We start from the raw sequence: 25,000 nt of genomic DNA, 5'->3' as shown, positions 1-25,000 counted from the left end.
TTCAGATGACTGTTCTAGAGCCTACAGCTAATCAATCTGTCAGATTCTGGAGTGCTTTACGGGTCTAAAGAAAAATATAAATGATAAATGATCTTAAATAAAACAAATACATTTATAGAGATGGTATGCAAGTATATAACTTTACTCACATGGGAAACGGAGGCCACGTGAATGGTTTGTGAGCACAATTAAGTGCACACAGCATCCCATATCATCTGATAATTGTAAGAATTAAGTCCAAAAGGCAGCTGACTGTGTAAAGCCACATAAAACAACACAAAAATACGATGAATATGCCGAGATCAGTGGCTAATCTGCCGGATTCAGCTGAGGTGAAGTGACCGCGCCCAGCGAGACCTAGCTGTCACTCAAGTGGCCACGCCCTTAATTATGCAAACTTAATATAACCTAATATAAAGGAAATGGATGAGTTATAAAAAATTCACCCCCTCACAGTTGTCATGGAGGGTAATATTAGCTATATGAACCAAAATCGTTCTTTGTATCAGGCTGTAAACACCTTTTTTTTTGCTGTAAAGTTGACTATTTTAACAGTGGGCTCATATGAAATTTGCTCTATTGTGGAGCCAGGACTAGCGGAATTTTGATGAATTGCAGTTTTAGTTCCGTATTGGCTTCCCGAGGGAGAGCGGGAGGTTGCCGCTTGGCTTATGTCAGTCAAAATGAACTAAACTTGTGAATGCTGAATAGTCATTCCATATAAACTAATAGTCCTTATTTATTACTTGAGCCATTACATACAAAAATGTTGAACTAGTGGTCAAAATCTGTCGAGCTCATTTTATTAAAAAAATTAAACCTTTTTTTCCTGAAAATGTCTTCTAAATTGAACAATTTGATGAATGATTTAAAGACCTGTGTATGCTGTAGGTTCAGTTCTAATATGTCCTGCAGTATTGTTTACAGTTGTGCACAGCTCTACCCAAAGGAAGTTTGTGTTTGTTGTAAATAAGGGTGTGTTTATTCTTTCGCACAATGTTGTGAGTAAATTAGAATTACAAAGAGCATCTGCTGTAAAAATGTGAAACATACATATTCAGTGTCTTGTACTCAGATACCTCACTAAATGCAGTGGTGTCTAACTTTACTGTAGTTTTCAAATGGCTGAGTAAATAGTCTATAGTGCTGTCTTGAGCATTTTCAGAAAGTGTCACTGTTACAGTCATATGTATATGCCTGTATGTTTTGCTTGTGTGTGCCCTCTCTCTCTGTGTCAATTCTCAGGTACGCCCATTCCAGTTTCCCATTCGTCCGTGAAGATGTCAATCTCTATTCCACCATGTGACGTCATCAACATCGCTACCAATCAGGATAGGAGCTCAAAATTTAAAGGGACGCGAGCGGGGAAGCTCGTTCTGCTTTTGCTCTGTCTTGCTTGATTTGTGTTTGCTTGCTTTTGTGTGTGTTTTGGCTGGTTATGTGATGTGATATTGATGTTAATTTAGAGTTTTGATTTTGGTCTTGTTCTTGTGTTCATCGTTGTTACCCGTCTTGTATGTGTGCTTGTGGAAATCCCCTGATCTCTGGCGTCAGCCTTGCTCTGGGATTCGAGGAGTTTAGATGTCAAGTGACATACATCTCACATCCCGTAGATAACTCCACTGTCTAAACACACTAGTTTAGAAGTGAGCGCCACCCGCTGTAAGTTTTCTCCGTATTTTTGGTTAGTAGAGTAGGTTTAGTTATAGCGTGAAAACGCTGAAGATGTTGTGTTTATTTTCTGTTAGATAGTTTATAGGGTTATATTAGCTAGATTTGGGAGTTTTGTTATATTGCTTTCATTTATTTGGCACCACTAAATTCTCGTTTCCCCAACCATAATGTACATTGATTTATTCTCTTTTGTGTGATCTTGTAAATAATACTTTTTTCTTTTTCTGTTTGACTTCTTTCACTATTGTAAATAAATTCAGTATTCAGTATTTTGGTTGTTGTGTTGAAATTTGCCACCAACTCACCACAAATTTTAACCACATTAAATGTTACCTCTTAAACCCTAGAGCAAAACTATAAAGTCGTAACAGTCACCAAAATCTGACTTTTTTGCATTGGAAAAAAATGACAGAGTCATAATGAAATCATGATGAAGCCATTTGACTATCTTGTTCATAAACAGTGATGTCAGGACTTTTCGTCTTGATGACACTGACACTTTCATTGACATCAATACTTGCTTTTGAGGAATGAGCTATCCAATTTGAGCAAATGACACGGTTTTGCCGGTTATCAACTAGCTTTTGCAGTTTGTACTAATTGTTTAGAGGAATGCATTAACTGTTGTGCTAATGTAAATAGTGTTGTGAGAAATTCACCAAAGTGACTAAGAAAAAGCTGTAATAAAAACATTGTTTGTCCTTGAAATCTCTAAGTGAAATCTGAAAATGCACTTTGTTTTCCGCTAAATTCTCAGATTAGGGGCACCCGGAGAAATAAGATGCAAGACGTGTTTGGCTCGATTTGTTGCTATTTTCAGACCAGTGCAACTGTAATTTTCACATTTTGCTCTACGTTGTTTAAATAGCAAATCCATTTGCGCCACTTTGTGGACTCATGGGTGTGCTGGTCTGTAAAGGAGGTGTGTTAAGGTGCATTGTTGGCGCTTTGATATTTTGAAGAACTGAAATAGACCCGCACTATTGACCAACTAAAAGCTGCTCTAAAGTCCAGACCACATCGTTATTATTGTTTCATTTATTCATTTGCTGGAAATTAGAACTGAACTTAGAAATAGTTTTGAAACAAATCTTTGCGATTAACAAATGAAATTAAATATGTAGGCTAATGGATGTCTTCAGTGGAGTGAGTTTTTACCGTTTCCTTATCCACTAAAATAAAGGAGTAAAGCAAAGAGTAAAAGTAAAGTAAAGAGAAAGTAAAGAGGTCCGAATAGAGGAGGCTCGTTCTTTATCCTCGCGCTGCAGATGGTCTGTTTAACTGTTTTCTTGCTAGTGAAGCGTTCAGTTTTTTCCACTTACAAAGTCCATCATGGAAATAGCAAATGCGCCATGGCACGACACAACTGACTCTTAAAGGGAATGGGGATGAGTGTCTGATTTTTTTAATGCATTTATGTTCAAAACACACCAGAACTCATTAAGAGAATAAGCACAACCCTGTCTTTGATGAAATGTTTTGATCCACTACTGTCTTTTTAAGAAACTTTGCTTAATCGAAATCACAGAAGTGGTTATTTTGCCTGTAGTGTCCAATGTTGTGTGGAAATGCCTTAAACTTTTGACAGCCTCATCATATAGAATAACTCATGAAGGATGTTGCTATTACTTTTGGTTAAATGTCACACTTGCAGAGGAGGCCTAATCATATGCATTGCATTGTGGCAGGGATGGGCGAACTCGATCCTGGAGGGCCGGTGTCCCTGCATAGTTTTGCTCCAACCCTAATCAAACACACCTGCTTGTAGCTTTCTAGTGATCTTGAAGACACTAATTAGGGTGTTCAGGTGTGTTTGATTAGTGTTGAGCAAAACTCTGCAGGGACACCGGCCCTCCAGGATCGAGTTTGCCCATGCCTGCATTGTGGGATGCAGTATTCCCCAGTGTTCTCGGTTCACATTTGACACATTTTGGCCATAATGCACACTACAATGCACACTACAAATATTTATTCGTTTATATTTTGAATTAATTCAAGAATGTGTTAAATTGATCAAACATTACAGTGAATACTTTTAGAATGTTACATAAGATTGCTATTTTAAATCTGCATTGTTTTATTTTATTTTTATCTATACACGTAGAAACCAAAATTGCCTCATCATAGTTTCCATAAAAACACTGGGTCTCATTTACTAAGCATGCATTTGAATAAATATGTGTGTGAAATCTGCATATGAACATTTTCTCAACAAATCAGATTTATTTACATTTATTCTAGCTTACAAAACAATACAAGAACAACTGACTGCACATGAATGCAAAAAGCACACATTTGCGGCCTAATCAGTGACGTATGGCTGAAAGGAAGTGCTTTGCTGAAAGCCCATATATGGAAATTGGGCATGTTTTATGCAAATGACCAACTTTGCTAAACCTTAAGAATAAACGAGTTTAAGAGCACATTTCAGTTTGCAGGCACTTGTTGTGAATTAGACCAAATGTTTTATGTGAAGTTAAATGTTTGCTTAAATAGAATAAAGCAGAATTAAGGAGAAAATCAGCGCATTAGAATGATTTCTGAAGGATTATGTGACACTGAAGACTGGAGTCATGATGGGGAAACTTCAGCTTCGACTTACAGCAATAATTAACATTTTAAATTTGGTTCAATCAGTTATTAGTATAATTTGCAATTATAGCTTCTCCTATCCAGATTCCCACTCTTTCATAACACCAAGACTTTCAAGCTTTTAAATCACTATAATTTTAAACCGAGCACCTTTGTAATTCACATTCTTGCATATATAGCACATGAAAGCCCTTCCTGTACTTAACATTTCATTTACACTTAATATTTACGCTAAAATGTCATAATAATGATGTTTTTAATGTCCTTTTCAAAATGTTGACCGTTTTAAAGTCATGCTCAAAGAACTTTTATTCAATTAGCTGAATAGACTGATTTCACGCTGCCGCCATTTTTAAAAGTGATGCTGCGGTGGGAAGAAACCCGGAAGTATCGATTTGAGTCACATAGGAACGTTGTGACCCGACGGTATATCTTATCAGCGAAGAAAAAGCGACACAAATTTATAATTTATAAGGTCTTTTCTGAATGAATGGTGAAAATAAAAAGGGATATCAGAGCTCATTTAAGGAAAATGGCACTAGTTAGCTAACGTTATCTTTCCCAAACACACGCTTTAGATGTCATTTATCAAACTTAAGTTAATGACTGATTCTTTAACTATATTAGACTAGTCACGATACTGAATTTCGGTACTGAAATAAAAAAAAACGTCTATTTCCGTAAAGGTCATCTGTTCACCCACCGCACTTCACAATGTCTACTGAGTGCAAACACAGACGAGTGATCCGCTTGATGAATCGCGGCTGATCTTCGTGGCTTTAACACTTTCCAGTTCCGTATATCTGTGTTTGCAATCGGTGAAGAGCGGTGAACTGATGACCTTCACGACCAATCACAGTCATTTCTGTTGAGCAAGTGAACACAATGGCAAATCAGCTGTTTAAGAACGTGCTCAACGATGCTTAAATGTGAATGGGAAATTTACGTTTTTAATACTGGGACAACACTATTACAGACTTTGCTAAGCTAACTCTGTAAAAGCCAATATCTCCTTCGCATTGAACTTTGAGTGTCTTACATTCAGAGATGCTGTTTATGTTCACACAGCTACATTACACATCAACTACAGTTTAAATGATATCATAGTGGACCACCCCTTAAAATGAAAGTGAGACCATCAGCAAAAGCCCGACCTCTTCTATGTTTAGAAACACAAGCGCAGCCATTTAGAGATCATTTCTGGTTAATGATGTCAGAATTTACCGGTATTTTGGAATGGATGTGTGAATCCTGGAACGTCCATGCCTGTGTCAACAGCACTTCTTCAAATTTACTGAAGTCATTTCGGATATTTTCTGGATATTTACCAGTACCACTGTAAAAGAGGCTATTGGCTCATTGGATGGGAACAGTGCTTTATTTGCCTATGCAATATTTCAGTTTTGCGCATAAATCTAACTCGCATCTTTGGATGGAAACATAGCTAATAAAAAGTGTGCAGTGAGAGGCATTTTTGGACTGAACAGTGACAGTGAAAGTCTACAGGGCCTGCAGGACCCATCTCCCGCTCTTATCTATGCAGGCAGGGAGCCTGTATGAGCAACAGAAGGAGAGGAGAGTCCATAAATGACCTCCGCTGGGGTCGCTCTGCTTCAGGAAACAGGCCAACTGGACACTCACACTGGAAATGATGGAAGCTTCCAATGAAAACAGACGATAAAATCCCAGTGTCCCAAGTTTACTGTGAAACACTTGACAGAGAGGGAGTGATTTGCCTGCCGCAGGACACTCTGATATAAATTCGAGCTTGTTATTCTTGCAAAAGCAGACCATGGTAACCAGAGTTTGCTAAAAGACCACAGTTACTATAGTTACTGTAACTAACTACCAGAACTAGTTCTGAATAAAATGTGCTGCTTGCAAAACTTTAATAATGCTGTTGCCAGGGAGATCTGGGTGGTTCCTAACATTACTTGCGAAGCTGCTTATTGGATGCTAGGATATTCTAGGTTGCCATGAAGGTCAAAGCAATACGACACTGCTATGATGTTCAATATCAGAGGTCTCAAACTGCTGGGCCTGTGGGCCATTTGCGGCCCCCCCTCCTCCTCCCTGCGCAACTGATGTCAAAAATATAATAAAGTTCAGCCCAACAAAACATATATAATTTGAATCACTATCATAGTTGTGCAGTCGCATATACATATGTGGTTTTGACCCCCCCCCCCTACAGGACATTTAAGGTACTGTACTATATATTGAAGTTACTTTCGGTTTCTCTCAGTGTGCGGTCGATATTAATGCGCATGCAGATTATATCTGGGGATGATTTAAATGTTGAAATATATGTCCATAAGCGCTCCATTTTTACTAAAGCTCTATTTTTGTAAATATTTAAGGGCATAGATATTTACATTAGATGTCGCCTACCCTATTGGTGTCTATTGTAAGGAATACCTCAATAGAGCCGCCATTTTAGTATAGGGTAGACTGAAAGAAATTACTTTTTGGTGTGGTAAAGTCTAATAAATTTACTCTCATAATTTTTAATTGTAATTTTAAGTGTCAAGGATAACGGGAATAAATAGTAAATATTTAATATTTACACATTTACTTCATACACATACACTTCATTTACCACATACTGGTGGTGGATGAGGAGATTCCTCTCAATGTGTAAAGCGCTTTGAGTGTCTAGAAAAGCCCTATATAAATGTAAGGAATAATTAATGTAATAAATGAAACTAGTGGAAAGAGTTAAATATTAATATTCATTTACTTGTAATATTTTAAAGAGCCCATATTATACATGAAATGGGGTCATATTCAGGTTGTAAGGGTCTCCAACAACAGTCTAATATGCATGCAAGGTCAAAAAACACTTTGATGGTCTTATAATCTGCATTTATTTTTACCTAATTATCCCAGCGACTCCCATATGAATCGTTCAGCGATTCATTTGTTCCCAAACCCTCCTCAGCGCGAAGCTAATCTGCGCTGATTGGACCGATGACAGCCTGTTGTGATTGGTCGAAACTGACAGCCTTCAGCGCGAGACAGAGTGAAATGCCCAGCAGCTAATCAACAATATAAAAGTAGTCACAGTGCATACACGCTTCATAGTGGATTTTGGCTGCCAGTGGGTGAATGTAACAGACGATGGACTTAAAAAAACAGACGACAAACTATTTTATTGAGCAAAAACTCCAAGAACTGGCGAGGAGCCCTTCACCTGCTCTTTTCACAGACACACACACACACACACACACACACACACACACACACACACACACACACACACACACACACACACACACCACAAACACCTCCCCCTCCTCCTTAGAAGACACAACACCAATAGAGAGGGAGACGTCCGCGACACCTCCCTCACCACCCGCGTCCTCGGTTATATCTGCGACACCCCCCGGTCCTCACGTTGCTAACGGGTCACTTTCGTTTTCACTTTCGGGTTGAGGGCGGCGTGATCGTCCTTAACCTAGAGCGGCAGTTCAGCTTGCTGAACCGGCCCTGCGCAACACACACACACACACACACACACACTCACCGTTCGCCTAGACTAGAGCGCCAGTTCAGCTTGCTGGGTGCAATTTAGACAGCTCCCTTGAATCTGAGCTGAACTATTTTGAAACTTGACCGTTGCATGTGTGTAGGAATAACTGGCGATCCGTAAACAAAGCGGCACGCGTCGCGTTTTCAACGTGGCTTTACACGCGATATGAGAAAATAAAGAGTTAACCTGATACAGTACACGCGGTTACAAGTAACAAAACACAACTAAATACATTTTCAAGCTAGAGTAAACGAGGCAACAATTTTAATCGCACGTACTTACACTGTGAAATGGGGGAAGAAGCTGATCCACGATGCACTGATCCATGTTCTGACAGTCTTTACTGATCCTTCCTTTAACAAACCAATGAAGTCTTCTTTTTAAGCATGTAATTTCCAGAAGCACTCGATCTGCTCAAGGCTGGGCTATATTGCTGAGCTTTCATCTTTGGTTAGACTGTCAATATCCATCTGCACAGCGTGACTTCATTCGACCGGTGTCTGTGTGTGTCTCTGTGTGTGTGTGTGTGTGTGTGTGTGTGTGTGGGGCTTTTTTTCTGTGTTAGTGGGCGGGGCCGCAGGTTTCAAATGTCCCGGGTTTGCACGCGCAACTACTTGTGTTTCGTAGCCGCGTCATCACGAAACACCTAATGACTCGTTATCAAGACGACTCGTTTGAAGCACTATGAGTCGACTCCTTTATAGATGAATCAATAGTTTTAAACACTGTACACTTACAGATTTAAGCCTTAGCTGGAAATTTCACTTCACTTAGAGCTGTGTTACACACTATATGGAAGAGCATTTTCAAAACCCATAATATGGGCTCTTTAATATTTTCTAGTCGTTGAAAAAAGTAAATTTTAATAATTGATATGTCGTATTGGATGTGTAGTTCCCAGAATGCTTTGCATGGGACTGAATTAAGAGTAGAATATTTTGAAAATAAAAGCAATCTTAGGTGTTTAAATTTAAGAGAAAGACTTGTTAGAGTTTAATCATCATTACTTTGAAGATTAAGAAGAGTTTTGATTCAGTGTTTTTAGTTTGCGTTTACCACCTTTCAGAAGAGTAGCACTCATGCTTTGGATCTTGGCATGTTTTCCAACAGTAATGTTTGATGCTTCACTCAAAGAGCCATAGCTATGCTAACGCTAATTCTGGGATCAGTAAGGATTTTTAAAGTAAATTTGCTCTTGGGTTCAATTTGCTTAATGTGTGTTTTAATTAAACAAGTTATGCCAGATGTTCTCATTTGTAACTAATAAGATTTAAATTATTTTCAAAAGCCTTTTGCTAAAAAGAACATGACATTACTTGATTAATTTGAATGAATATAGACTCAAAATTAAAGATAATCAATTAACTTTAACTTCGTTAATTTAGCAGTGTCAGATTAAACATTAAGTATATTTTACATGATATTGACAAGTTAATTGCATCTGATTTAACAGGGGTCACCAAACTTGTTCCTGGAGTTTCGGTGTTCTGCAGATTTTAGCTCCAACCCTAATCAAACACACCTGAACAAGCTAATCAAGGTCTTATTAGGTATACTTTAAACACCCAGGCAGGTGTGTTGAGGCAAGTTGGAGCTAAACCCTGCAGGCCACCGGACCTCCAAATGAGATTGGTGACCCCTGTGATATAAGAATGTACAATTTACTTGAAATTTGTGAGTCCAAATTGTTAGGAGGATTTTTTAAGTAAATCTTAAGAGTTATTTTTTCAGTGTTGCGCTCCTAAGAAATAAATGTGGGACCAGTGGAAAACTGGCCATCCAGAGCCAGAGATACATACTATATACATATATCTATCTATTGTGAGTTTTCCCGGTGGACAGTATGCAAATATTTTTTTAATTACGAATATTATCATTTTAGATCACTTTTCAACATCGATTTATGAGTGACCGCACGAGCATTGCCAACAAGAGCGTGTGTTTGTGTTCATGGAAATGTATTATCCTCCCACCCGTTAAATTTGATCTAATCCATGTCCTGAAACACACCCTCTCTCCTACTTTCACTTCTCATTCTAACAGAGGGAGCGATTCGTTTGTTCACTAAGCTGACAATAATACAAGTTTCTGGCACCGCAGCATTTTGTTATCACATATCATGTACATTGTTTGGTGAGTTTATTTTATTTTTACATTAATTTGCCCAACTATGCGAATTTACTCAATGGTTCACACAAAAAAAAACACAAAGAGACTTTCACTTCATGAAATGACATGTGAATGACCAGACTTGTGTGTACTAGTTGCAGACGCGATCATGAGGCTGTTTTGCGCTGAATTTGAAGTAATCGATCAGAGAACAGTAGAAAGCGAATTACGATCATTTTAACATAGCTTACTATAATGCATTACAAAAACTATAGTATAATACTGAAAGTTAATTTTAATCTTGCCTCCCACCTGCAGGATCGCTGAGGCCCACTAGTGTGTCATTTGGCACACAACTTAAGCAGTTTTTGAGTATTACAGTGGGAGAAATATGTATTGAACATGTCATGTTTTCCTTGGGATAATATTTCTAAAGCAGCTATTGACATGGAACAGAATGATTTTGGTAAAAACCCAAACAAAAAATGTGAACAATGGGTTGTGTGTAACAACAATGGAATGACACAAGGAGAAAGTATTGAACTACTGAAATGTATTTTAATACTTTATATAAAAGGCTTTTTGGTGATGGCAGCTTAAAGACGCCTCTCATATGTAGAATGAAGTCACATGCATTGCTCAGGTGTGAGTTTTTCACAGACTCTAACAGAGTGTCAAAATCTTGATGATTCTGTGGATCTACGTCTATCAAATCTGAGCTTTAATTTGTATTTTCCATTGGATTCACATCAGGTGATTGGCTAGGCCATTCTACAGCTTGATTTTCTTTCTCTAAAAGCATTTGAGAGTTTCCTTGGCTGTGTTTCGGATCACTGTCTTGCTTTAATGGTTTCATATTCATTCTCCTGCTAATGTAGATGTTGGACTGAAGCAGATGATATTCATTTACACTGCTGAAGAACTACTAAGAGATTTCACCTGCTGTCTGGGCTTTCACTGCCTTTCTACACCTCCCTTTCTTTATGTGTTTAATATTTTCTTCCTGTGTCATTTCATTTTATTTTATACATAACTTAATTTGTGAACTAATTAGTTTTGTTTTCTTTGCATATATGGATTTCTTTGGATGTCACCAACATCTGGTTAAAATTTAAAGTCAACAGCACCTTTAGAAATATGTTTCTGAGAAAAATGGTGACATGCTCAATACTTATTTCGCCCACTGTATATGTGGTTGCAATGGCATTGTCAGATTGGTTAGCCTACTGCACTAAATGTTCCTCTGGGTGTACATATGATTTGGATTCATCCCTCAATATAAACCTGGAGTTTGTTTTTGCCTAGTTTATCATCCACCGTGCAAAAATCCGATGGAATACTTCAATAAAAGAGCCTCGACTGAACAAATCAACAAGCAATTAAAGTGAACTGCACATCTGTAGCTTCGGTGATGGAACACTTCATTCAAACCTCTCACCCAGAGTGTGAGCAAAGGTAATTAACAGTGATATCTGCCATTAAATGCCGCTCCTCCAGTATTTTGGCTGAAACTATGGTTTTCAGTCTAGGCAAAACCCGACATTTAGTGAATGCTGAGAAATATTCAGTTCAAGGGGATTTGTGGAAGATTTATTCGACTCATTGGATGAAGCCCTCGGAAAAGTCTGAATAAGCTCCCAAGGGCGCTGGCAGATTAGTGTACAATAGACAATAGACAATGAGTGCACACTTTGAGGGTCGGAGAGCTGCTCACCTTGTACTGATTCGGCCCCGGGGTGCTCATTTCCTCTTTGCTGGGGAGGAAAATCCGCCGCTGTGCAATCGAGCCGAAGGCGGCCTTCCTGGAGCTCTGTAGACTGGCTTTCTTCAAACTCTCCTGAGCCAGGCCATACTCAAACATGTTATAGGCACCCGGACCTATCATGCACAAGCAAGATCAACAGTTACTATGGAACATTTTTACCCTCTCCGGGTTTCTCAGTAGAGGAAGTCTTCATAGTTGGGTAAACTTAGAGCGCAGTGAATGTAAGAGTACAACAAATCATTATTTTACAATCCTATTTGCTGAAATAATCAAAGAAAAACTCCACCATGGTGTTCTTTCAGAAGAAGGAAAAAATTGTGTGAGACTGTTAATGGCAGCCAGAAGAGAGAACAACATCAAATTTACTGTCCCACTCCCATACATGCAGCATTTCAAATGCCTTGCATAAGTGGTAATTCGTTTTTTGTAATTTGATGCAAAGATGATATAATACATACGTAAAAATGCATATAAATCTACATACATTTTTAAAAAAATCTAAATATTAAAAACTTTCAAGGATTTCAGATGCTGATGACCCTTAAACATGTCATAACAGTCTTGCGAAAGATCAATTAGGTAGTTTGGGCATTACATTTTGTTTTGTGGCTTTGTTAAATTTACATATGCTATAATTCAAGTTTCGGGTCTGCTAAACCAAAGACCAGAGTTTTGGATGAACACTAACTATACTGTAAAAAATTATTGTATGTCTCAGTAAATAAAACAGGAAAAATCATGCAACTTAGAACATTTTAGTACAATTAAAAAACTACAAAATATTATGTGAAATCTAAATACAGTTGAATTTCGGGTCAGCATCGTGATGTCTATCGACCATCGGCAATGGACGATGCAATCATCTATCAACCCAACCCTATAATATTGTTATTTTGTACGTTTGAAACATTAACCTTTGGAAAGAAGAGGAAAAAACAATATGTGAACAGGTTTTTCATTCTAACCCCAGCAGCGTAGGTTAATTGCTTGTTATTTATTTTTTTTTAATTAGTATTTTGTCTCCTAATTAAATACTCCTAACTATATACTGTTGTGGTAGTTTTTTTTTCATATAACAGAAAATTTAATTTAATTAAATTTGCACTGCATAAATAAATAAAAAGCATTTAAAAGAACAAGTGGTTTTACCTAATTATAATAAAATTAAATCAGATGTCTAAGTCAGAATTACTCAATAAAAATTATCAGGTAAAGTTACATTCACTTATTCAAATAAGTTAAGTAAAATTGGGGTAACTTATTATTGTTTTTTTTTTTCAGTTTACATCTTGGATGAACTGAGGATTACTAAATTAACTATTCCTTAAAGTCAACATGAACCTGTTGATGTACTTCCAGCTAAAACCGAATATTGAGTAGAGGTGGGCCTTTCTTTTGCACATCATTCTCTCATAGACTTGGTTGGCAAAACAAACCAAAAGAAATTTAATGGATATACTTGCACCACGAATGAACATTGTAAGTTTAGATATCACACAGACTTTTAAAGAGCACGAAACCCCCCTGTCTCAGCAGGGTGTTTTTTTACCACCTCTAGTTTTGGAAAAAGTCAGGAAAGTGGTGTGGTACAAGCTCTGTTTAAGTAAAAGTGTCAGGGGAGGGAAAGAGGGAAGGTTTTGCATAAAAACGAGAATTTCCGTTTGGGCACGCGCTGATTCTCACTGAGGCAAAACAAACACACAGAGGCAGGGGAGAAAGACAATGACAGTGTTTACATGGACATCAGTAATCGAATTACTTGCCAAATTATTAATTTGTGGACTTTAACTGCAGTTTGGCACTTTCACTTTCATTTAGGAACATTTCATGCATGCCCCCAGTGACAAACGAGATATTGTATGCGAGTATGAACTGCTGGAAGAGTGTAGTTTTAATAGAATGTTTGATAAATTATAATTTTTCTAATTTAAAAAGATTTTTGCATACGGACCACTGGGAAAACTCACAAAACATAGATATATGTATATATAGATGTGTGTATATCTCTGGCTCTAGATGGCCAGTCCTCCATTGTACCTTGGTCTCACATTCATTTCAAAGGAGCGCTACCCTGTACTAAAATGGCGGCTCTATTGACACATTCCTTCCAATAGACAACAACAGTGTAGGCGACATCTAATGTAAATATCTATGATTTTAAAGCACTTAACAGGGCATTTAAAGTGCCATAGTATCTGATTGGTTGCTTTTGAGAGCGGCCTCAAATCTGATTGGCTGCTGCTGCTGGAGGCCATTATGCAGCAGTATGAAATCCAGTGCTTGCTTCACTAACTTTATGTTTTCTCCTCCGGCAAAGCAGTTGAAATCTGACCTCTGACTGCTCTCCACAGATACAACAAGACATTGTGCATTCAGAACGCAGCACGGATTCACATTCAGACAGAAAAACATGCAGTCACGAACCCGGTGTAGCTTTCGATCTGTTTTCTGGAAGGAATCGCACAGCTGTCTGGCCAAAAGGATTCTTCTTTAGTGCTCTGCCTTTCTTTAGGATCTCCAGAGCACAGCGCGGGTCATCGTACGCACCTACAGGGGGCGTTTCATCCTTGACCGGACTGAACCGCTACGAGAAGCAGAACAATACTGAAATCAATGCAAAATCCACAAAAAGCTGAAGTCACATAGTGATTCTGCAGCTATTAGATCACTGTTATTGTTTTATTCTACAGTTCCCTTTTTATATACAGTTGAAGTCAGAATTATAAGCCCTCCTCAATTATTACCCCCTTGCATATTTCTGTTTAACAGAGAGAAGACTTTTTCAACACATTTCTAAACACAGGGGATCAGATTTAGCATGGATGACTACTGAAATGCCCCCACCAATCACTTAGTTAATGAAGAAAGGGTTAAATCGCATTCTCTACTTGAGTCGTACCGCCCACAAAACACATATGAACATTGTGATTAGCTAAGCCTTTCAATGTTGTCATGTGAGAGGCTGTAGCTGCATTGAAGTAACAGCGCCAAACCTGTGCAGGGGAATTTTTCCGTGCAAGAATAAGGTGTGTGAGGTGAGTGATGGCGGCAGGATGGTGGACATGAGGAGCTTTTTTAAAAAAAAAAAAAAAAGTCACATAACGCACAAACTAACATTCACGAGTTCACACTTGCAATAGTTTCAGAATAAAGCGTATTTGGCGTGCTGTCCGGGGAGAGGGCTCTGAGCTCGGGGAAGACACCCAAACTCGAGTTATTCCTCTTATCAGGAAACAGAGAGGAATTGGGATTCGAGCGAAGTATCTAGCCCGGCCCCAGAACGCTCCCCCCGGGATTGTAATGCTTAAGAGATGAGGTGACGGGGTGGTGGAGGGATGCTAAAGTCGTAAGATGCTGCAGGTAAGACAGCTTTGGTATATATAGTGGTTTGGTCAAGAACTGATTGGATAATAGAATAATTGTCAATGACGTATTTGATACTGAAACTTCTGCGCGTGCTCCTCCCGAAATTTGTTTATAAAACATCACTTATAGCAGGCTGATATAGTCTGTGAATAATATGGTCTAAAAACTAACTGCACAATAAACTGCTGCATGTTAAAGTATAAATAATACGATCCCTGTCAGCTCTCCTAATTTCTCAGAGTAGGCTAGCATGTCAATTTTCAGTTGAACCTATTAGTCAAAACTACAGGCTGTGCTCTAACCACTTTTATTAGTATCGATGTATGAGACATGGATTAAAATAAATAGAATAGCATTGCTAGTTTACATTTAGTCATTTAGCAGATGCTTTTATCCAAAGCGACTTACAAATGAGGACAAGGAAGCAATTTACACAACTATAAGAGCAGCAGTGAACAAGTGCTATAGACAAGTTTCAGGTGTGTCAAGTCTAAGAAGCAAAGCATTAGAATTTTATTTTATTTTATTTTATTTTTTTGAGAGAGAGCACAGTTAGTGGTATAGCCAGAGAGGCAGTTAAGATTAGGAAGGAAAGTGGAGACTAAATAGTTGAGTTTTAGTCGTTTCTGAAGACAGCAAGTGACTCTGCTGTTCTGATGTAGTTAGGGAGTTCATTCCACCAACTGGGCAGATTGAATGTGAGAGTTCGGGAAAGTGATTTCTTCCCTCTTTGGGATGGAACCACGAGGCGACGTTCATTCACAGAACGCAAGTTTCTGGAGAGCACATAAATCTGCAGAAGTGAGAGCAGATAAGGAGCAAAGCCAGAGGTCGCTTTGTAAGCAAACATCAGAGCTTTGAATTTGATGCGAGCAGCAACTGGCAGCCAGTGCAAACGGGTGAGTAGCGGAGTGACATGTGCTCTTTGGGTTCATCAAAGACCACTCGTGCTGCTGCGTTCTGAAGCAGCTGAAGAGGTTTGATAGAATTAGCTGGAAGCCAGGCTAGTAGAGATTTAGTAGACAACTACGGCTAGTAGTTGTGTATTTTGTGCTAGTTGTCATGACCAATGTCAAGAGCAAACTAACGTCCTTGTCTAAACATAATAGTTTTAGTGACTAAATACTAATAACTCATTTATTTTATCTTTGTCATGATGACAGTAAATAATATTTGACTAGATATTTTTCACTAGTATACTAGTATTCAGCTTAAAGTGACATTTAATGGCTTAACTAGGTTAATTAGGCAAGTTAGGGGAATAAGGCAAGTCAATGTATAACGATGGTTTGTTCAGTAGACAATCGAAACAAAATATCGCTTAAACAGCTAATAATTTTGTCCTTAAAATCGCTTTTTTTAAAATTAATAACGGCTTTTATTCTAGCCGGAATAAAACAAATAAGACTTTCTCCAGAAGGAAAAATATTATAGGAAATAATGTGAAAAATTGCTTGCTCTGGTAAACATAATTTAGCAAATATTTGAGAAAGAGAAAAAAACTGACTTCAACTGTATATGGGTGGATCTCTGGCTTGAAATAGTTCTGAATCTAACATGTTCGATAAATGATTTTTTTTTTAAAAGGTGAATTCACAGCCCATTTAATTCTGTATGTTCATTACATTTTATCAATAGACTTTTTTTTCATTGTAAATAATCTGAAGCACAATAAGTTGATTTATTTATTTAATTACTTATTTATTTATTTATTTATTCATTTATTCATTTTTTTTATTCATTCATTTATATATTCATCCATTTATTCATCCATTAATTTATTTATTTATTTATTTATTTGTTAATGCCATATCAGCAGCATTGGCTATATTCATGGCAAAACCTATACTAAATAAACAATATATAACAATCATATCAGTTTTTTAACAAACATACATATACAAAAAAAACATTGAAAAGAGTCATATACATATATATCATATACTTTAAGTTTGATTAGAGATAAATATTCTAAAATTGTTTCAGAAGACACCTCTTTTAAACATTTTCCTTAAATTATCTCCTGAATAAAAACGTTCCCTAATATCATTTAAAAACACACATTCTATTAAAATGTTTTATCGTCAAAAAACTCTTACACAAGTTACAGGTAGGTTTTTCTTCCCCTTTCAATAAGTGAAGTTTAACAAACTAAAGCTGCGGTCACACCGTGCTTTGTGTGTGCGAAATTCTGTCATGCGGCGCTGCGAAAAGGGGCGGGATTAAACAAGATGATTAGACATTAAAAAAGCGAGCGATTGCTCCATGTTTTAAATTTCTGTCCAGAGAGGTCCTGTTTTGATCCTCGATGGTCTCACGCAGTCAAGCGATGCGATTTCGCAGGTCAGAGTTCACCAAGCTTGAACTTTGCACCGCAGCAACCTGCGAAATTTGACGCATGACCTTGCGTTTCCGGTCTGACGCATTCGCGTGCGTATGAATGGAAGTCTATGGGAAGAAAAGCCCTGTGTGACCGCAACTTAATTTCGAGAGGAGCACGTGATATGATTAATCGCAGCTGGTCTCTCATCTGTAATCATTAGTTAGCCAATCAGATTAATCCAAACTCACTTTAAGAAGGCTGTCTAAAACTACTCCCCTATTTTCATTTTCCGAAGAATCCCCCCTTTCACCCCATCTCCCCCTTTCCTCCTTTACCAGGGGGAGCTCTGGAGAACTACCTGATCTCGTATCCCCTTACATGCTCATTGACATGCTCATCATGCTCAGGGTTCTCTCCCGGGACAGCATGCCAAATCTGCTATTATTATCAAGCAGTATCTAAGTGTGAACTCATGAAATATGAGTGTGTGATTCTTGAGTGTCCGATTCTGCATCTCGTCTGTACGGCCTGTCTTCTTTCAAAATGGTAACTATTTCTTTCATTTACACTAAGGTGAAGACCAGAAAGAGTGCACTGCGGGTCAAAACTTTCCCACCATGGCTGCGTTGATTTTGTTGTTTATAAATACAGCAATACTGTAAAATATTATCATCACTTAAAATGAAACGTTTCTATTCAAATAGTGAGGTGGTTAGCGCTGTTGACTCAGCAAGAAGGTTGCTGGTTCGAGCCTCGGCTGAGTCAGTTGACATTTCTGTGTGGAGTTAGCATGTTCTGCCTGTGTTCGTGTGGGTTTCCTCCGGGTGCTCCGGTTTCCCCCACAAGCCCAAAGACATGCGCTATACTGTAGGTGAATTTAGTTGTTAATGTAGGTGAATTTGTCCGTAGTGTTTGAGAGTGTATGGGTGTTTCCCAGTGATAGGTTGCAGCTGTAAGGGCATCTTCTGTTTAAAACATATGCTGGATAAGTTGGCGGTTCATTCCGCTGTGGCAACTCCTGATTAATAAAGGGACTAAGCCGAAACGAAAATGAATGAATGAGTGTAATTTAGTCTTGCATTTTCAGCACCATTACTTCAGTCTTCATTAATAATTGGGACACAATTATTAATGTGGTTTTATATTATTAAAATGTTAATCAAAGTGTGTAAATGTGTACTATGAATGTCTTTACTGTCACTTTGATCAATTTTAAGCATTTTTGCTGAATAGAGTAAATATTTTGAATTGTTTTCAGTAACGTGTCCGAGTTTCCTCTAAAAAATAAGCAGCCCAACTGTTTTTAACATGAAAAATAAATGTTTCTTGATCATCAAATCATTCATTCTTTCATTCAATAATTAATTTTCCTTGGGCTTAGTGTCTGATTTATCAGAGCTAACCACAGCGGAATGAACCGCCAACTCTTCCGGCATATGTTTTACACAGCGGATGCCCTTCCAGTTGCAACCCAGTACTTGGAAACACCCATACACACTCTCACATACACTCATACACTACGGTTTTAGCTCATTCAATTCACCTATCAGAGCTAACCACAGCGGAATGAACCGAAAACTATTTCGGCATATGTTTTAAGCAGCGGATGCCCTTCCAGCTGCAACCCAGTACTGGGAAACACCCATACACACTCTCACATACACTCATACACTACGGTTTTAGCTCATCCAATTCACCTATCAGAGCTAACCACAGCGGAATGAACCACCAACTATTCCGGCATATGTTTTACGCAGCGGATGCCCTTCCAGTTGCAACCCAGTACTTGGAAACACCCATACACACTCTCACATACACTCATACACTACGGTTTTTAGCTCATTCAATTCACCTATCAGAGCTAACCACAGCGGAATGAACCGAAAACTATTTCGGCATATGTTTTAAGCAGCGGATGCCCTTCCAGCTGCAACCCAGTACTGGGAAACACCCATACACACTCTCACACACACTCATACACTATGGTTTTAGCTCATCCAATTCACCTATCAGAGCTAACCACAGCGGAATGAACCGAAAACTATTTCGGCATATGTTTTACGCAGCGGATGCCCTTCCAGCTGCAACCCAGTACTGGGAAACACCCATACACACTCTCACACACACTCATACACTACGGTTTTAGCTCATCCAATTCACCTATCAGAGCTAACCACAGCGGAATGAACCGCCAACTATTCCGGCATATGTTTTAAGCAGCGAATGCCCTTCCAGCAGCAACCCAGTACTGGGAAACACCCATACACACTCTCACACACACTCATACACTATGGTTTTAGCTCATCCAATTCACCTATCAGAGCTAACCACAGCGGAATGAACTGCCAACTATTCCGGCATATGTTTTACGCAGCGGATGCCCTTCCTGCTGCAACCCAGTACTGGGAAACACCCATACTCTCACATACACTCATACACTACGGTTTTAGCTCATCCAATTCACCTATAGCGCATATTTTTGGACTGTTGGGGGAACTGGAGCACCTGGAGGAAACCCCATGCAAACTCCACACAGAAATGCCAACTGGCCCAGCCAGGACTTGAACCAGCAACCTTTTTTGCTGTGAGGCGACAGTGCTAACCACTAACAAAAATATATTCATTTAACATAAGACTGGCTTTGTCATAATTTGACATTATGATATTTTGTTTTGCCACTATTGTGATATGAATATAACTTCACCAAATGTTTTGAATAGCTTTATTTGTAAAGATTTCATTCATTTAGATCGACTGGGGATGATCAAGTATTTTACTACGCAGTGCCTCTTTTTTCTGGGGAGTCTAACAGTATTCAAGTACAGAAATTGAACAGTCAAATGTAAAATAACAGGGTCATCATTGTATAAATAATCAAAACTATGGTATCTTTGTTTTAATCTCTAATGAATAATCTAATTCTGTGATGTGACTACTGCAGATACACACATTGTGATATCAATGCTCAAACAATATATTGTCATCAGCCCTAATTTGATATTGCCTGAGCTTTTACAATTTTCAATTAATTGAACATAAAACAATTAAGTTCTCCCTAAAAAAAAGCTCAAGAACTGTGTAGTTCAACTTGTTTTAAATAAATAGTTTGCACAATATTTTATGAGTGATGGAATATGATCCCTACCTACTATTCAAATGGGTTTTAACATTTTGACCCATATAATGTATTTTGGCCTATTGTCAAAAATATACTCATGCAATACAAGCCTGTTTTTGTGGTCCAGAGTCACAAACATCTTAAAAATAAAGAAGTTCTTATTGCCTGAGCTTGAGACAGGAAAGGTGGGCTCTGTGCAGGTCTGTGTGTGTTACTGGATGTCTCAAACTGACTCTTTATGTAGTACTGCCCTGGACCTGGAACACCCTACAAACACAGACACAGACAAAAAAAAAAGATGCACACGTAATGAAAAACAAACCTGATTCAGAATAGACCGGAAAAGCAGCAATGCTGAAATACTGTAGACCTAACCTTGAGTCTTGTCACAATAGTGCCCTCTACAGGCAGCAGAAAACTTCTACAGTTGAAGTCTGAATTATTAGCCCTCCTGAATATATTTTATTCCCCAATTTCTATTTAACGGAGAGATTTGTTCAACACATTTCTAAACATCTAAACTCATTTCTAATAACTGATTTCTTTTATCTTTGTCATGATGACAGTACATAATATTTGACTAGATATTTTTCAAGACACTAGAATTTAGCTTAAAGTGACATTTAAAGAGCCCATATTATACATGAAATAGGGTCATATTTAGGTTGTAAGGGTCTCCAACAACAGTCTAATATGCATGCAAGGTCAAAAAACCCTTTCATGGTCTTATAATCTGCATTTAGTTTAACCTAATTATCCCAGTGACTCCCATATGAATCGTTCAGCGATTCATTTGGTCTCAAACCCCTCCTCAGTGCCAAGCTAATTTGCGCTGATTGGACCGATGACAGCCTACTGCGATTGGTCAACGACACTGACAGGCTTCAGCGCGAGACAGAGTGAAATGCCCAGCTGCTAATCAACAATATAAAAGTAGTCACAGTGCACACACGCTTCATAGTGGATTTTGGCTGCCAGTGGGTGAATGTAAATACAGACGATGGACTAGAAAATACTGACGACTAACTATTTTATCAAGCAAAAAGTCCAAAAACTGGCGAGGAGATCTCCTAGCCCATCACAGTCTAACCTGCTCTTTTCACACACACACACTGCCGGCGCGTCCATAGCTGCGTCGGCGACACCTCCCTCACCACCCGCGTCCTCAGTTATATCCGCGAATAATAACTGATTAGTATTATATTAGTATAATAATTGATAATTGATTAGATTGTCAAAAATATTCATCTGCACAGCGTGACTTCATCCGACCGGTGTCTGTGTGTGTCTCTGTGTGTGTGTGTGTGTGTGTGTGTGTTGCTTTTTTCTGTTAGTGGGCGGGGCCGCACGTTTCAAATCTCCCGGGTTTGCACGCACAACTACTTGTGTTTCGTAGCCGCGTCATCACGAAACACCTAATGACTCGTTATCAAGACGACTCGTTTATAGATGAATCAACAGTTTTAAACACTGTACACTTACAGATTTAAGCCTTAGCTGGATATTTCACTTCACTTAGAGCTATGTTACACACTACATGGAAGGGCATTTTCAAAAACCCATAATATGGGCTCTTTAAAGGCTTAACTAGGTTACTGGGTACATGCAGGAATCCTAAAGGAAATTTCAATCCCTTTTTAAGACTTTTTAAAGACCTTCTCAGAATATTTTAAGACCTCATCGCCACTTCTAATCAGTATCAAACCTTTAACTTAATAAACAGTAGTTAATAAACAGTTGCAGTTAAATAAATCGGCGACGTGGTGGTGCAGTAGGTATTGCTGTCACCTCACAGCAAGAAGGTCGCTGGTTCGAGCCTCGGCTGGGTCAGTTGGCATTCTGTGTGGAGTTTGCATGTTCTCCCCATGTTCGCATGGGTTTCCTCCGGGTGCTCCGGTTTCCCCCACAGTCCATAAACTTGCAGTACAGGTGAATTGGGTTGGCTAAATTGTCCGTAGTGTATGAGTGTGAATGAGTGTGTATGTATGTTTCGCCAAGTTGCAGCTGGAAGCATCCGCTGTGCTGGATAAGTTGGCGGTTCATTCCGCTGTGGCGACCCCAGATTAATAAAGTGACTAAGCCAAATAGAAAATGAATGAATGAATGAGTTAAAAATTTTTACGGAGCACAGCCATGCAACAGAACTCAGATAAGCTCGGAAGAAACAAAGCTTTAAAGAATAACTTACGCGGTTGTTTTCAGCGACAGGCTTCAGTCACTGTTAAAACTCATCTTACTCCAACCAGGAGTATGCAAACGTACATTATCCCATTTTGCCATGTGTTACGCTCTTTGGTTTCGCTACATGTGAAGAGCATCACATCACCTTCACATCAGGCTTCCAAATTTGTCGCAAATTACGTGACATCACCCGGATGGAAGAGCTTGGACGTGCCCCAGCCCGAACCAATCGAGTGGATCGAGCACAGCGTTTTTAATATTAGGAGGAAAATACATTTATTTAAGCTTTTTTGGAGTCAAAAACTTTAGACAAACAAAATTTAAGACCTTGTAAAAATGTGATTAAGACTTTTTAATACCTTTTAAGAGCCTTAATTGTCTCATAATTGATTTATCAACTTTTAATACTTAAGACCCCGTGGACACCCCGGGATAATTAGGTTAATTAGGCAAATCATTGTATGAAGATGGTTTGTTCTGTAGACAATCGAAAACAAATATTGCTAAAGTGAACTAATAATATTGTCCTTAAAAGGGGTTTAAAAAAATAAAAACTGCTTTTATTCAAGCTGAAATAAAACAAATAAGACTTTCAAAAAATATTGTAGGAAATATTGTGAAAGACTCCTTGCTCTGCTAAACATCCTTTGGGAAATATTTGAAAACAACAAACAAAAATGTACAGGAGGGCTTATAATTCTGACTTCAACTGTACATGCATGTTTAAAGCTTGTTCGAAAAACCTGGTTGTAAATTATTTGTGCATTTTCTCAGAGATGGGACACTTGTGGCATCAAATGTCTTTGTGGAAAGAAAAACAAATGTCCAGATACCTGAGATTGACACACATATGAACCAGAGACTAAAATAATGTAAAAAGTAGACCTTCTTCTCCTCCTGCAGAGGCACTAGTTCATGGTACCGAGGGATGCTGAGCTCTGAACGGCTCCTCTGCTCTCGCTTCAGATTCACATTCTCACATTGGACAGTCTGATCCCTGAAACACACACACACACACACACACACACACACACACACACACACACACACACACAGAAATCCACAAAATTCAGTTTTTGACAAACTATACACTGTGAAAAGTTATATGATCAGTTAGTCCTGACAACATATGTTTTAGTTCATTGTAACTTATTAAACTAAGTTAATCATGTTCTTATGCAAGTTATGCAAGCTATTTAGACCAGTTTAACATAATATACGTTTAATGGACTCATAAGATTAATTTGATTTAGCTTAAAAATTTGAGCCAACCATGATTTTTTGCACAGTGTACACTGTTAAAAAAATGGGTAACACTTTATTTTGATGGTCCATTTAAGTATTAGTAGACTGTCTGTTTAATATCTGCTGATACTGCTCCTTCAACAGACATTTAACTGACTATTAGAAACTTTGCAAGTACATGTCAACTTACACTAACACTAACCTAACAGTCTACTTATAATCTAATGAGGATTAATTGGCATTAGGATGCAATGTAACTTAAATTCAACAAACGGACCATCAAAATAAAATGTGAGCAATAAATGATATGACAAAAGGTAATGACAACAAATCATACCTGCTGTTACGTCCTTTTAGATGTTAATATTAAACTAAGGGTATTTGACATAACATATAATAGTTGAGTGTGTGTGTAACAAATGGAGGGAGAAAGAGACGACTGAAGAACCGAATATCACTGCAATTGTTTATAGCCCATTCTTCCAGTGAAACCATTCATTCATTCATTCATTCATTTTCTTTTCAGCTTAGTCCCTTTATCAATCTGGGGTCGCCACAGCGGAATGAACCGCCAACTTATCCAGCATTTGTTTTATGCAGCGGATGCCCTTCCAGCTGCAACCCATCACTGGGAAACACATACACACTTAGTGATGTTTTATAAACAAATTTCGGGAGGAGCACGCGCAGAAGTTTCAGTATCAAATACGTCATTGACAATTATTCTATTATCCAATCAGTTCTTGACCAAACCCCTATATATACCAAAGCTGTCTTAGCTGCAGCATCTTACGACTTTAGCATCCCTCCACCACCCCGTCTCCTCACCTCTTAAGCATTACAATCCCGGGGGGAGCGATCCGGGGCCAGGCTAGATACTTCGCTCGAATGCCAATTCCTCTCTGTTTCCTGATAAGAGGAATAACTCGAGTTTGAGTGTCTTCCCCGAGCTCAGAGCCCTCTCCCCAGACAGCACGCCAAATACGCTTTATTCTGAAACTATTGTGTGTGAACTCGTGAATTCACACGCACATACACTACGGACAATTTAGCCTACCCAATTCACCTGTACCGCATGTATTTGGACTGTGGAGC

General features: G+C 38.5%; 1 protein-coding gene across 1 annotated transcript in view; it reads right to left on the bottom strand.

Annotated features, from left to right (window-relative positions):
- The window catches only part of stpg2 (sperm-tail PG-rich repeat containing 2), a 96,123-nt gene that overhangs the window by 54,890 nt on the left and 16,233 nt on the right, over nt 1-25,000 (bottom strand). The window contains exons 6-9 of the mRNA XM_056458924.1: nt 23,546-23,657; nt 20,645-20,746; nt 14,097-14,256; nt 11,622-11,785 (exon numbers count right to left, since the gene is read on the bottom strand). Coding sequence (XP_056314899.1) covers nt 11,622-11,785; nt 14,097-14,256; nt 20,645-20,746; nt 23,546-23,657 — 538 coding nt within the window. The remainder of the gene's footprint in view (nt 1-11,621; nt 11,786-14,096; nt 14,257-20,644; nt 20,747-23,545; nt 23,658-25,000) is intronic.

This window comes from Danio aesculapii, chromosome 5 (genome assembly GCF_903798145.1).
Source record: "Danio aesculapii chromosome 5, fDanAes4.1, whole genome shotgun sequence".
NCBI lineage: Eukaryota > Metazoa > Chordata > Actinopteri > Cypriniformes > Danionidae > Danio > Danio aesculapii.
Note: the sequence above shows the minus strand (reverse complement) of the source record. Positions and strands in the feature narration are given on the sequence as shown.